The sequence below is a fragment of the Aristolochia californica genome, unplaced genomic scaffold, assembly GCF_029961685.1.
Source record: "Aristolochia californica isolate CCGP_79_NKW_82.1479 unplaced genomic scaffold, dmAriCali1.0.hap1 SCAF_3, whole genome shotgun sequence".
Lineage (NCBI taxonomy): Eukaryota > Viridiplantae > Streptophyta > Magnoliopsida > Piperales > Aristolochiaceae > Aristolochia > Aristolochia californica.
In genome coordinates this window covers 4523383-4538599 of record NW_027181992.1, presented here as the reverse complement: position 1 = coordinate 4538599, position 15217 = coordinate 4523383, and the positions used below count along the sequence as shown (strand labels likewise).

The 15217-nt window shown below is 37.5% G+C and overlaps 3 protein-coding genes across 3 annotated transcripts; 2 read left to right on the top strand and 1 right to left on the bottom strand.

The window, feature by feature from the left end:
- The first annotated feature begins 1531 nt into the window (after positions 1-1531).
- LOC137958985 (photosystem II 22 kDa protein, chloroplastic-like) lies at positions 1532-3024 on the top strand. The gene is made up of 4 exons (XM_068806227.1): positions 1532-1926; positions 2036-2149; positions 2243-2486; positions 2641-3024. The coding sequence occupies exons 1-4, from the start codon at positions 1711-1713 to the stop codon at positions 2886-2888; spliced, it is 822 nt and encodes a 273-aa protein (XP_068662328.1). The 5' UTR covers positions 1532-1710; the 3' UTR covers positions 2889-3024.
- Positions 3025-5928: 2904 nt separating this feature from the next.
- LOC137958757 (serine/threonine-protein kinase SRK2A-like) lies at positions 5929-10763 on the top strand. Its single transcript, XM_068805878.1, has 10 exons — positions 5929-6217; positions 6351-6580; positions 6697-6771; positions 6864-6965; positions 7066-7119; positions 7208-7300; positions 7411-7503; positions 9277-9381; positions 9488-9586; positions 10304-10763. Exons 2-10 carry the CDS (start codon positions 6461-6463, stop codon positions 10622-10624), a joined length of 1062 nt encoding a protein of 353 aa, XP_068661979.1. The 5' UTR covers positions 5929-6217; positions 6351-6460; the 3' UTR covers positions 10625-10763.
- A 2163-nt stretch (positions 10764-12926) lies between these two features.
- On the bottom strand, positions 12927-14214 carry LOC137960367 (glyoxylase I 4-like). The gene is made up of 3 exons (XM_068807970.1): positions 13989-14214; positions 13578-13909; positions 12927-13252 (listed from the first exon to the last, which is right to left on the bottom strand). The coding sequence occupies exons 1-3, from the start codon at positions 14171-14173 to the stop codon at positions 13161-13163; spliced, it is 609 nt and encodes a 202-aa protein (XP_068664071.1). The 5' UTR covers positions 14174-14214; the 3' UTR covers positions 12927-13160.
- Between the last annotated feature and the right edge of the window lie 1003 nt (positions 14215-15217).

Below are 15217 nucleotides of genomic sequence, written 5' to 3'. Positions count from 1 at the left end.
ACATCGACGGAGCCTTATCATATGTAAACAAGTGTTGATTATTTGTTTATAGAATCTGTGGCATTTCCAAGCAGTTCGTCGAAGGCTTCTCCTAAAATGATTAATTTTAATTAATAAACTTAAAATCTTTGTACTTATATATATGGGTGCCCTCTCTGATACCATCCCAAAATTGATTAATCAATTTAAAAAAACTCTTTTTCCAACTAATAAATTTAATATTTTTATGCTCACTAATGCACATAGGACTATTACTTTGATAACAAAGAGGGGACCTTTCACTAACTCTAAAACCCTTCATTTGGGGGGGGGTTAGTGTGGACAGGTTCATGTACATTGGAAAGTAATCTTCAGTGTTAGTGCCCCAAAATAAGAAAAATATAAAAAACAAGAGAATTAATACATTGTAACAGTATATTTAATTAAAATATAATACTTAAATCCCAAATTAGGTAAAACAAACATGATTATTACATGAATAAGTAATTTAATGTATAATTAAAATATATTAATATACTAACTAATTAAATTATATGTTATATTATTTAATTATTACAGTTTATTGTACATTAATACAGTAATTACGTGAGCCAATTAATTGTGCACATGATTAATTATAAAAAAATAACATAAATGAATATAATAAGTTAAATTATTAATTTATTAATAACATATGATATACTTTAGCATAAAAATAACGATTAAACAGGAAAAATTGATCAAATGCTACCTTTAACACTCTATATATTTTACGTATTATTGCATCGTCAAAAGGAAAAATAGCATTAGAGGCAGTTGGGGTGGACAAAATTGCATCGTTCGAAGGAAAGCAACGGTTGAGAATAGGATTTGTAAGCTTTTTTTTTTTAATAGTGCGCATGGTGTGTGTGTTGGGGGGGGGGGGGGGGGAGCATAATGAAGGGGGGTTCAATGAAGGGGGGTTCGAAGCGCGGCACCCACTTCATCTTATTGATTTACAAAATAGTGTGAAAACCAAATTTATGTAATTAATCCGTTAGAAATAATTTTTGGATTCATCTTATTCATCTATATAACTTGAACACCGGCACTCAACTAATGAAAGATAAACCGAGTAATGCCGCTGAAGTTAATATCTTGTGTCAAATTTTGACCTATCCCCTATTATTTTTTCTTAGATGAATTATTACTTAAAATAAAAGTTTTCTATGACACTGCCGTTTCTTAGACCGAGTGGTTGAAATCCTCAAAGCCAGGAAGATAAAGTGGCAGGTAGCCTGAAGTTGATGTTATCGGTGGAATCTCAATTCTGAGTTCTGCATCTTCGTCTTCATGTAGGGACTGTAGGTTCTTGATTCTTCAACCAATCAAAATATCAACAGAGCTGCACCACGTGCCTCAACCAGACGGAGCCTTCGCGAAACATGAAAAACTACAAAATGGGTCCATCACCACACAAATGCCACACACTTGGTCAATTTCTGTTCATCTGCAAGTGAAAAAGTTCGCCACTATTGCTGCTGCTCTGCTTCTGTCCGGCACTGGTTTACAACCATGGAAACCCATCTCTCAGATAGTGGTGAGACGTGGTCACTTCTATGCCCGTCGCATTGATCCCACCCTATCCGCTCTCGACCTCGATAATAACTCTATTCGAGTTTTAAGTAGTTACCGTCTCTTTCTATAGAAAACTGAGAGAGAAGTCCCGTGTTTTCGGAGCAATCAGTAGCCATGGCTCAATCCATGCTCATGTCCAGTTTGACTGCTCGGGTTGGGAGCTCGAAGAAGGAGTCGTTGCTTCAGTTCCAAATCCGCCGGTTGCGTCCGACTCCATTTTCACAGCAGCTTCTCTGTCCTGACTCTACCCGACTGGACCAATCTTCTTCTTCTGCTGCTGCTCCGACTCTTGCTGTCTTCAAATCAAAAACCAAAGCTCCAGCTAAAAAGGTTAGTTGTCCTCTGCCTTCAATTCCACCAACCATCATTGACGATTCTACTGCTGAAGTGTGTCTTTTATGGGGTTAACTTATAGTACTGGTTTATTTCTGTGTTTTAGGTAGAGAAGGCAAAGCCGAAGGTAGAAGATGGTATTTTTGGGACATCTGGGGGAATTGGCTTCACCAAACAGAACGAACTCTTTGTGGGTCGTGTTGCCATGATTGGATTCGCCGTGAGTTTTTTCTCTCTTTCTCCCTTCATACTCGAGTTATTATCTCAGCACCGGCAGGGATTTGTAACATGAAGTGACTCACAAGATTTGCAGGCATCGTTGTTGGGAGAAGCAATCACAGGGAAGGGAATTCTAGCTCAATTAAACCTTGAAACTGGGATTCCCATCTACGAAGCAGAGCCCCTTCTTCTCTTCTTTATCCTCTTTACACTCCTGGGAGCAATCGGGGCTCTGGGTGACAGAGGTCAGTTCGTCGATGATCCTCCTACTGGACTCGATAAAGCAGTAATTCCCCCCGGAAAGAATATCAGATCAGCCCTGGGCCTCAAAGAAGGAGGTAAGTCCGTAGTTCTCTTCCGCCATTTGGGATATAGATGCATTTTCGCAAGATTCGCAGGAAGTTCATGAAGGAAAATTTCTGTTCCACATTATGTTGAGAATCAAATCTCAATTCTTGAAGGATTTACACTTTTGTGTCTTCTTCATGAAAGGTCCACTGTTCGGGTTCACAAAATCAAATGAGCTTTTCGTTGGAAGACTTGCCCAGCTGGGGATTGCTTTCTCCATCATCGGGGAGATAATTACAGGAAAAGGAGCCCTGGCACAGCTGAACATCGAGACGGGTGTGCCGATTAGTGACATCGAACCGCTGGTCTTGTTCAATGTTGCTTTCTTCTTCTTTGCAGCATTGAATCCTGGTAATGGGAAGTTTGTAACAGATGAGGAATTGGAGAATTAGAAGACGAAAGAGATTTGGTTTCTGTGCTGTGTCTTGATGGGTGATTTACTTCCATGTACAATAACCTTTGTGTTAGGTTTTCTATGAGCTTTACAGCTTTCTCGATACCAGTAGAAGTGCATCTTCTTTCTGTTCACTGAAATCAATTCTCTTGCCACTTCCACCAACTAAGGATTTGTGAAAAACTTTACATCACAAGCACATTATCTTCTAAGATAAATTATAATAAAATAAAACACATTTTTACTACCTTCACTTGAGTAGGTATGGAAATGAAGGTCACTTTTGCAATAGTAAAAAATAAAAAACCATGTTTAGTAAATAAATTATAACTGTTTAAACAAATCTTCAAATATTTGAACAATCTACTTCGAAGCAGTTTACGACTCTTTGTCTCTATTGTTAGGAAATTCAAGTTTACTATTTTAATTTGGGTAACATATTTATTATTTAATTATACTTTTTTATTTTTAATAGAATGAGCTGAAATTAAGTGATCTAATTTTGTTAAACTCATTAGGGAATATGGGTCATGAATATGAGTCAATTGAGTAGATACTATAGGGAATTATGAGAACCCTATATAAAGAGACATATTATGATTATAGTCCCCAATATACTAAATCACATACAATTTTTATTTTCCCCATCCGAAAGAGAAAGAAAGTCCTATTGAGGAACTAAGGAGATTTAGTTGAGGAAGATCATAAACACATTATCTTCTAAGATAAATTATGATAAAATAAAACACATTTTTACTACCTTCACTTGAGTGGGTAGGAAATGAAGGTCACTTTTGCAATAATAAAAAATAAAAAACCTAAATAAATTATAACTGTTTAAGCAAATCTTCAAATATTTGAGCAATCTACTTCGAAGCTGTTTACGACTCTTTGTCTCGACATCTACAATCACTAAGAGAAATTATTTGGTATAATTCGATACATTTTCGGTTTCCCAATCCATGTTACTACCTCTATATGTTTTAACATTAGATGAAAATTTGAAAACATAAATTTTTTTTTTTTTAGTTTATATTTTAAGTAACATATTTATATAATTTTAAATATTTTTATTTTCGGTTTTTAATTGTTTACATTTTAATTTTATTTTATCATTTATTTATTTTTTGTGTAATTTTTGCACTATATTTTTATTATCTCAATGTATTTTAACTCTGTCTTATTAATATTGTTTTTTTTGTTTCGGTTGTTTTAAGTTCTTTTTGGGTTTTAATTTTCTGTTTATTTAATTTTATATATTTTTTGCCTCAAACAATAAATTAGAGATTTTAATTAAATACTTTTAATACATTTACGTTTTTTTTATTTTTAATATTTTAATAATATGTTTATTTTCACATTTAAAATTTTATTTGATGTGATATTATTTTTATTAAAAATTTAATTTTGTTATATATTTAATTTAATTTTATAATAATTTGTTACTTAATTTTTTTTATTTTGATCAGTAATGGAATGATGGGATAATTGAGTTAGCTGAGAGTGGATGTAGCCCGTACCGAGCAGGGAGTCGAGGGTAAGTTGATGGGACTTAAGTCTTAACGGGTCAGACAATCGACGATTGGCCCATAACTATTGGACTTGAGATAAAGAGAAATAGAAAGAAAAAACGAAAAAAACTTTTTTTTTATGCCGTGAAAAATGAAAAGGAAAATCAGTAATATTTAAAATTATTGATGATTACAATTTTCTCACAATTTTCTATAATTTTGTGAGAGGAAATTTATTAATTATATTTTCTCTTATTTTCCATTGGGAGAAAACAGGAAGAATAAGAGGTTATGGACTTGATTTACTAACTTTCCCCTAAAGTTCTATTTATATATTAATAAAACTATTGTATTACAATAATACCATTGAATTTATGGTTTAAGGTTTACAGTTTTAACCCTGAAACTTTAACTTAACTATATTAATGCTAATTTTTATAAGATAACTCTTTATTTACTATCATTGTATGTGTCTCTATGAGTCTTCTCTTTCATTTGTTGGCCTTGAGCTCGTCTTCTATATATTTTGGATGTATGGGTCTTCTTTAGTTGTGAGTTTGAATTCATATTCCAACACACTTAGACATATGAATCTTCTTTGGTTGTGTAATATTGGAAGAGAGAACGAGGAAGAAGGAAAATATTCTGGTCCTACTCATTTCCTTCTTTCGATAGTTAAACCCAACCAAGTCAATCGGGTTGTTAAGTGGTCGGGTCCAATTGATCCAAGGTTCAACTAGCCTCTTAGTTTTATAACACTTATATGGTCTAATTGATTATAATTAGTGACAAAAAACAGTCACGCGAATTATATAATAAATGACTTAGTTTCAACATTTTATTTTACGGAGGCCATTTTGTTTGGGCATCAAATCATTAAAGAGATGGGGGGAAGTGAGAAGGGCGAGGAAGTTTCCTGGTTTGTCTTTCACCACCGAGTCGTGGTCGACCAACTTTATCCAGATGTGGACCGGACCGTCGCGACGAGGTTGAAAACGATACAAAGCGTGTATACGAATAGTAGACACGAGGGGGACCGGAATGGGCCAACTAGTCTCTTTATATCTACAAAATCTCGAGGATAAAAACACTGGACCGGCAGATGGGTCATGTGGTTGATAACAATTTACAGAATTTTGACGGTCGAGATTCAAGAGTCCATTCACGAAGAAGATAAGTTTTAATTTTCTTTCAGCATCCCAATGACCACCCGACAGGGCCCCACTTAGATGGTTAATTTATTTACTTGAGAAAACCGAAGTGGCAGTGTCTTAAAACGAGCGTCAGCGCAGACGGCTCAGACGGAGCGCAAGTTGGTGTCTGTGGGTCCCACTTTATGAGGAGTACGCGACAAAGAAAAGAATATTTCGGAACATAATCCTGTAGTGTTACGAGTGTCACATGCGCGAGGTCCACATCTCGGATCTCACATCACCGTTTTCAGTTAAAAAAAAAAAAAACAGTGGGGTGAGGGGGGTTTAGATTTTTCATAATGGCAGGCAGTAAAAAGGGCAGATGTTCCATCAAATTCTCCTTCTGAAACCAAAGATAGATTCTTCCTCTCCTGTAAAGGAAAGATTGAATTGAGAGACAGAGAAGCCGCCGCTCTATTTCTCTGCGGGGAATTCCAATTTGCAGCTTTTCTTAACGGAGCAGCTATCGCCTACAGGCACAGCACAGATCGAAAGGTCAATCGCTGCGCTTTGCCCCCCACCTCCATACAAAACCCCGATTTTGGAGATCGGAGCAGGCGGGGGGAGGACGTCCAGCGGGTTTTCCTCTTTCTCACGTGCTGCTGCTTTTAAAATATTCCTGGGTCGGCTCTCTTTCTCTCTCTCTGTAAACCTACCTCGTTTTCGCGCTTGGAGGCTGGACTCCTCGAACATTCGAAAAACTTGGCAAAACTTGTGCTCTCTTTTTCATTTTGGATTTTTTTTCTTGGTTCTCAGGTTCGGGGCGGAGCGGTTTTCGTGTTGTAGAATGTGTAAGGAGGGCTTCGGGTGTGGAGGAATTTAGAGAGTTCGATCGTTGAGGGGTTTGGGGATAGAGGGGAAGAAAAATGGATAAGTACGAGCTTGTTAAAGATATTGGTTCGGGGAATTTTGGGGTGGCGAGACTGATGAGGAACAAGGAGACGAAAGAGCTCGTCGCTATGAAATACATCGAACGCGGTCACAAGGTTTTTTCTTTAGAATTCTGAGACTAAGGGGCTACTGTCGCTTTTTTTTTTGGGGGGGCGGGGGGGGGGGGCTATTGATACTTTTGAGCTCAATTGAGTCTGAATTTTCGTTGCAGATTGATGAGAACGTGGCGAGGGAGATTATAAACCATCGGTCGCTTCGTCATCCCAATATAATTAGATTCAAGGAGGTGAATTTTCTATTTCCTGTTTTTTCCAGCTTTTTATTCTGGCCTCAATGAAGTCTTTTTTTTCTTTAAAATTTCTAAGGATTTTTCTGTAGGTTATAATGACTCCTACCCATCTAGCTATTGTTATGGAGTACGCCGCTGGCGGAGAGCTATTTGAACGTATATGCAACGCTGGAAGATTTAGCGAAGATGAGGTTCTTACTTCCTCTTTCTCAGAGTTTATTTGTACTTTAAATTTTTAAAGGAGTCTTAACTCTTCTGACTATAGCTACAAATGTTTTCTAAAATTTCCAGGCGAGATACTTCTTTCAGCAGCTTATCTCGGGCGTCGATTACTGTCATTCTATGGTAAATCTTCGATGTTGAAAAAAAATCTGTCCCCCTCCAAAATGAAAAATTGTGCTACTGATTCCGATTTTGTTCAAATTCTGTGCAGCAAATTTGCCATCGCGATTTAAAACTCGAAAACACATTGTTAGATGGAAGCCCTGCACCTCGTCTGAAAATATGCGACTTTGGCTACTCCAAGGTTGTTAAAATAAATCGCAGCTCAAGGCACTAGTTTATTAGTAGCTAAAGAAATTCTGATCTGTGTTTTTCTCCTTTTCTCATATCTGTTTTATCTTTTAAAAATTCCAGTCTTCTGTGCTACATTCAAGACCAAAATCAACTGTCGGAACTCCTGCATACATTGCACCGGAAGTTTTTTCTCGGCGGGAGTATGATGGCAAGGTAATTATGATTGGGATATTTGCCTTTTGAAGTTTTTGGAACTATGTGCACCTTAAGACGACTAGAAGCCTCATGGAGCTTGTCTATCTGGTCAGCAACCCTGGCCCAATTTAACCCAAGTCAGGAGTTTTACGTTATTTATGTATATATAGAAATATATTCCTTATCACAAGTAAGGTACTCTTGATTGGTTGACCCATGGATATCAGACTTGTCTTCTACCGCTTCATTCTAGCTTAGCCAAATAATCTTGAATTTCGCAACAATGAATATACTGTAAAAGGTGAGGAGAAATGCTTTTTCAATTGTTATTTTGTCCGAGCAAAGGACATGGCTAGAATGGTCACTATCTATGTGCCAGTATTGGTAACAATCCAGAGATAGATGCAGTTCCCCTGCAATCTGCTTTGAGACATAGATATCTTTCTTGCTCTTTAAAATAAAGATGAAGATCTTGCTTTTTGTTTTCATGTAACCAAAGTTGAGTGCTGGGACCCATTTTTCTGCTTTTACCGCTTTCCCCATTTTTTTATTTTTGTATTTTTGAAGAAGTGACGGCTACATTTCACTTGATTCAGCTCGTTGAGACTGCTTCTTAGGTGCTAGCTGCATGGGCTAAATTGCCCCATGCCAAACGAAATTTCCTACTTCTCATTCCCAAGTGCTGGCCATGTGCATTGACTGGAAGACTGGGCTAAGCCCTGAAGTTGACCATAAGGTTGAAGCTAGCTAGTCAGTGGGCTAGGCTTGCTTATACGCTACTAGGTTAAATCCTGTCAACTGCTATGTGTTTATCCATATCTGAAGTGCTTGATTTAGGGAAAGGCTTCAGATCATTTGGCTGGACCCAAATTTCAATTTGATTTGGTGAGCAGGCTTTAAGCAAATCATCTTACCTGATAAGTTGGACTTTTGGAAACTTAACAGGTCTTATAATTTGATGCTTTGTAAACCTCATGCCATAAGAACGAGTTTCTAGCTGGATTACAGACTTTTAACTATGAGACTCATGATATTGAAGAAACCACTGTTCAAACTCCTGCAGCTTATCTGAAGCTTGGCTCTTCAATATCTTGTAGCAAGTAAAAAGGAACAGAATAATGGGTTTACTTCACTTCGGTCTGTGTTGGATTCTGTACATGGACCCCTTCATTCCTACTGTTTGAAATCGAATAGCTATAGATCATCTTTCGTTTTTTAGTGCATGAAGTGGGTGGAATTGGGACCAACAAGTAGCTAAGAGCTACTATCTCTTTGTTTTCGAGTTTGTAAATGAAAAAGAAGAACCCTGTTTGTTTCATAGTTGTCAAATGACTTGTCGTGTATATCTTGCTCGATTGGATGTACACGTAAACACGTTTTAAGTATCTGTTGCATTCTGTTGGATCAGAATTTTGCTCAAGCCATAACTCGTTGCTTAAAGCTATTGTTCCTTTTCTTTTTTGATTAGTAACTTTGAATTGCTGCTGTAACTGGAATTATATATGTACGCCTGCATTTATATGCTATTTAGTTTATTTAATGTTTAACTTAACATTCCAAAGTAGATGCTTACTTTTGATTCTCATGCTTGGGTTTGTCTTGAGAATGGTTGATGAAATAACTTACAAGTTTTCTAGGAAAAGAAATCACTTAGAAGTTTTCAGGAAAAGAAATCACTTCGAAGTGTTTTTGGAAAAGAAATCACTGCAAGTAATGGTTTTGGTTATAAGAATTAATGATCTTAAAATTTTTCATGAAATCTTATAGTCATAAAGTTGTCATTATGTGCAGTTGGCAGACGTATGGTCATGCGGAGTGACTCTTTATGTGATGCTTGTGGGAGCATACCCTTTTGAAGACCAAGAGGATCCCAAGAATTTCAGAAAGACAATCACGGTAGCAATTTACCAACCACTCTTCTCTCTCTCTCTCTCTCTCTCTCTCTCTCTCTCCCTCTCTCTCTCTCTATTTCAGTAACACTGTTGTCTTGAATTTTTTGCAGCGCATCATGTCTGTTCAGTATAAAATCCCTGATTATGTACACATATCTCAAGATTGCAAGCATCTTCTTTCCCGTATATTTGTGGCAAATCCAATGAAGGTATCTTTGAACTTTCCTAGTGGTAGTGTTTGTGTATGTCAAAACTTCCACTGGTAACTAAGCACTTCACTGAATATAATATTTATATATATAGTTTGATAAAATTACTGAATATAATATTAAAAATCTATAAGAAAAGAAGTAACAGCAAGATGATGGCCAGAGGATGAAAATTAGAACTTCGTTGAGAATAGATAGGTGGTGGGCAAGACTGTTGGAAATTTTATCTGCCTTGGTTCTTTTTTATCCAAAAAAGTATTTAGGAAATATTACAGTTGCTATTATTTTGCCACTATTTTGATTGTTAGAAACACGGATCGGTGAAAATAGTTAAAGAGTAGAAGAAATGACACGTGACCATTTCTTTATCTTGGATGCACAAGGAATTAAATTACTAACCTTTTGTCACTTCTATTAGTATATAAATTGATTATAATGTGCTGAAGAGAACTTCCCTAAAAAAAAGGGTGCTGAAGAAAACCTGAAATTTGGTGGTGTGTAGGGATAATGTCATCATCTGTGAAAACCTAGATTTGTTGCTTCTGCATCTCATGTCCTTTCTCGTGGAAAATTAAAACAGAAAACAGAGAGGGGTTAGGGGTGTGTCTGGGTTTGTTCCTTGGAGTATGCACATATTGGATAACGTCAGTATTGTCTAAAACTATTGAAGAAATGAAAAGAGCAGGTTTGACAACTCTATTTTGTGAACAAGTGCAGAGGATTACAATGAAAGAAATCAAGAATCACCCATGGTTCCTGAAGAACTTGCCCAGGGAGTTGACTGAGTCGGCCCAAGTGATCTATTATCAGAGAGATAATCCAAGCTTTTCCCTCCAGAGTGTTGATGAAATTATGAAAATAGTGGGGGAGGCAAGGACCCCACCTACCGCATCTAGGTCCATACCAGGTTGGGAAGGGGAAGAAGATGAGGACGAAAACAAAGAAGAAGAGCCAGAGGAGGAGGATGATGATGAAGAAGATGAATACGATAAGAGAGTTAAAGAAGTGCATGCTAGTGGGGAGTATCGTATTAGTTAGTTGTCTTCTGTTTCATTACTTGTCTTATATTATTACTAATTTTGGTTCCCTTTTTCTTGTGTAGAATTGTTTTAATAAAGTGTGTTTGTGTGATATTACTTTGTAAGCTCAAATTTGGTTTGAAGGCTGTTTCAAACTTGACTGCAGACTTCGTTGAAGGCCCGAGGCATCTGAAGATATTCTCTCCTTATCAACTTCCCGTAATTCGTTATCAATCTAAGGTCCTCGATAAGATTCTAAAATCAACAAATTCTGTATGCCGTTTCTGTTCTGATGACAGGATTAAGAGAGGGCCGAGCTGATTGCGCACCCCCCCAACGAGTCATTTCAAAATCACTGTTTGTCGACAAAGAGATGATAATTTCAGAAAGAGATGCCTAACGTGTCTGTAACCAAGCTTTCCATCATCTCATTTGCGACTTCGTTGCTTCAGCGGACCTTGGCTTGTTCCTGGATCTCACCTACGGATGGACGGACAATCAAATTTCACTAACTAAGATCAAACTTTCTGAACTGAAATGTAGAGACTGTCGACATTGAGGGAAATGAGGGAGAGAACTTACTGGGGGAAGTGGTCTTGAGAGGACAAGATGAGAGAGAATATTGGAAGAATCGGAATGTTTTCGCAGTTGCAGATTTCCAAACATGTACCCATCTGGGTCATGGAAGAAAATCCGATCGACCAGTGTTCCTCCTTCCTCGACCACACCCGTCACATAATCTATCCCTTTCTCTTCCAGCTCTCTTCAGCAGTTTCATGTCCGAGCACTGGAAGGAGATGTGGTTGTCTTTGGAATTCATGAAATCTTTCTTCCTGGTCATTTCATCTTCAGAGTTGCGTTCCAGGAGAAGCGAACAAAACAAACACCGATTATCAGTCTCCAGACAAACGCTAATGAATCAGGAACGGAAGCACAAACATTATTATTATTATTTTTTTAAAAGAGACCTTCTTTCAAATTTGAAGGAGCTCGGTACGGGGGATAAAAAAATTTGCTCAGCATAAATACCAGTACTTCCCACATAGAATGAGACTGATTTACTCACTGATCTGCTTACGAACGAGACACGGTTCATCGACAGCAAGGGAAGCGCTGGAGTGGAAGGCCGCCGACATTGGCCCAACGGCAACCTACCAGTAACTTAGAATTCAGCCTCTCTAATCTATCAATAATTTTAATCTAAACTTTATGCGCTCCGGGAATCGAAATCAGTACCTAGTTAATATTACCCAAAACGGAAGGCATAAGTAGAAACGTGACCGAATGAGCGAGTTGGGTTGTTGCTTGAGACGGAAGGAACGTGGGTGGCGGGGACACACAATTTGCACATGCTGCACGCATGCATACATGGAAGAATTGAAAGCGACTGAACATATCATTAACAGCTAGCTTTCTTCATTTATTTATTGTTCTATGTCCCCCCCTTAGTTGGGGTATAAAATTATTAGACGATTAAATCCTTCCTGAACATGGTAGACGATTTTACTGTAATTTTCAACCTAGGTCCAACGAATCCCTCTACTTATAGGTACTTACTTGGGCATAGAATATACACTTCAGACTTTAGAAAAAATTCGGTCAAATTTACTACCATTTTCGTGATGGTGAGTTCTTTAAAGATGGTAAAAAATTCAATCCCGACTTTTTTAAGATTAAGGTGAGAAGTGTTGCGAGATCTCTTTGGGTTGAACCTTCTTCTATGATGGGAAACGAGCATTAATGGCTTAAAATGACTTTTATCGAACAATTTGTTCCAGATACGTCTTCTCAATTATTGGATCTTGAAGAACCATTTTCAAAGTTAAACTTCCTAGTTGAGAGTAATTGGAGATACACATTGAGCACACCAAGTGAAGAATTGAATTGAACTTAAATGAATTAATTCAATTTCAACTCATCTTTGGGTGTTAGTGCCCCCAAAGATGAAAAATATGATATAAAAAAGAGAATAAGTTTCACTTCATCTCGATGAATCATTCGATATCTAACGGGTAAACAAGCCGCTTGCTTGATGAATTAAGAAGGTTTTTGTCAAAATTATGTATTTTTTTTCTCTAAATTTTGCATTTTAAGATTCATTTCTAACTGATTAATCAAGTTAATTTTTTTCATCAACTAAAGAAGCCTAAATATTTGTAATCATAATCCATACGGGACAATTCTTTAACACTCTCCCTCACATATGAATTCTTTCCAATTAGTTGAACAATTCACCATGTTCTTCAACATTTTCGTGTACAGATCTCAATTGTAGCAGAAGGAGAGATTGAGGTGTTTAGAAAGCTCATTAAATCATTTGACTTAGATTTAGATAAATATCATTAGTCCAACTTTACAATGCATTTGAAGCTCGAAACTCACATCGACTCTAATGATCAAGCACAGACAAGAGAAAAATCAAAATCCTTCCCACAATATTTTACTGAGACACCTTGACAGAAGCTAACATGGCAATCTGATTCTTACTATTTCCTTTCTCACCTCCGTATTCTGCATGAGAAATTTTGTACATAAAATTTAGTGAAAACCTTCCATCAGAAGGAGATGTCCATCATGTCTGCGACCAAGCTCTCCATCATCAAGGTCTCCACTTCAGAAGCACAGCGAGCCTTCATTGATTTCTCCCCTGCATTGTTTGTAGCCATCAAAGTAGTTTGAGTTAATAGCCGAGTGAGAAAAGCCAGATCCGAGTAGTCAGAAGAAATAAGCATTTTCTGTCCATCTGTAACGGTTGTTGGATTGATATTCAATTCGTAGCGGAAGGGAGAGTGGGTCTCCATCAACATTTAGTTTTGTTGCCCGCGATTGATAAACAAGTTAGCTTGAACTGGATTGTATAAGCTTAGGGATACCAAATTCATTCTTACTGAACTGGTCCACCGACGAAGCCTTTACTACGAGTAGTTAAAGCAACGGAGAGAGAGAGAGAGAGAGAGAGAGATCAGACGCACCGTAGAGGTTTTGCAAAGCGTAGTCCTTTGAAACCTTCTTGAGAGGGCAAGCCGAGAGAGGAAGAACTGGGAGATTTTCACAGTTGCAGATCTCAACCATATATCCATCCGGGTCATGGAAAAATAGCTGATCAACCTTGATACCTCCCTCCTCCACGACTGCCGTCACGTACTCAATGTTCATCTCTTCCAGTTTTCTCATCACGAGTCTCATGTCCGAGCACTGGAAGGAGATGTGGTTATCTTTGGGGTTTATGGCTCCCTTCTTCTTCGGCATGACATCTGGGGAGTTGCATTCCAACAAATGGATGCCGATACCGTAATTGAACAACCTGATCAAGAACAACATGTAATCCGTCATAGATCATTTCTGAGTTCGAAAACCAAAAAGCACAAAAACTGAGAACTTACCATGCTCCTTCGAACTTGAAGGAAGAGGGTCTTTTGATGAGTACAAAACCCAAAACCTCTTCGTAAAATCTCACCGATTCGATCACTGATTTGCAGACAAATGAAACATGGTTTAAAGAAAACAAAGGAAGGGGGAATGGTCCCTCTTCCACATCTCTCTCTATCTCATGATTCTCATCCCCCATTTTTCTCTCTCTTGCTATATTAATTCTTCTCCTCTTCCTCTTTTATGATAGCCAGATGCCCAGATCATTTCCAGTATGTGATATATATAGCTATAAACGAAAAGTAAATTCCAGCAGAAGTGGGTCCACTTCATGCAGACGAGTTCTTATCCTCCGTCCTTCCTTGTTTCTTACAAGAAAATGTAGAGGAGAAGAAGAAAAAAATATCTGAGCAACCAAACCCCTATTGCAGGAATGTCAAAGAAGGAGAACTAATCGTGAAAAAGAACTCCATCGTTTACAAGAAAGTCATTGAGAATGCTATTCCTGTTGATCTTAACAATTAAGATAACCAAAAGGGGAATTACGCAGCGTTTCATTTTGCTTGTTTCCTTTTCCTCAATCGATTAGCTCTTTTGTCCTCTAATTTCTGATAGGGAGCAGTCACCAACCGTTGATAAAGAAAACGATCCGACGGATCTTTGTAGAAAATGGGTTTCCTTGAACCACTCATTAGATGGACTTCAAAACCTGCTTTGTTGATTAAACATAACTAGTCATATTCAAAAGCTTCTACTGGATTTTATTGCTTATTCCTTTCTTTTATTATTTTGTTCTACTGTTCTTCCAGCAATCTGCAACTGTTCAGCTCCAGCCATCTGCTGACTATTTTATCAGGGCTCCAGATGGTAGACAATGTGGAGCCCAACCAGAAAGTTCGAGGCCATTGGACTCTTGGCTGTGTTGTACCTTTCTTGTCTCTATTTCGTCCCAAACTTCACTTGATTAGACTAAAAAATATCCTTACTGTAGTCATTGACATGATATTGAGTGCAGACAGTAATACACTTTCATAGTAAACTGTCAAGTTGAGAAGATGACCTAAATGCTTGATTCTGTCTAATGATCAGCACAGTTAGTTTCCATATTAGCTTAACATCAGCTCAAAGAAATGATCCATGGAAGGTGGGTTTTAATAGTTGGAGTTGTTTAATTGAATCCAATCATGCCTCACCCAACCTGAACTGAGATAGGTTGGCTTCCGAACATCCAACCAGATTGTTT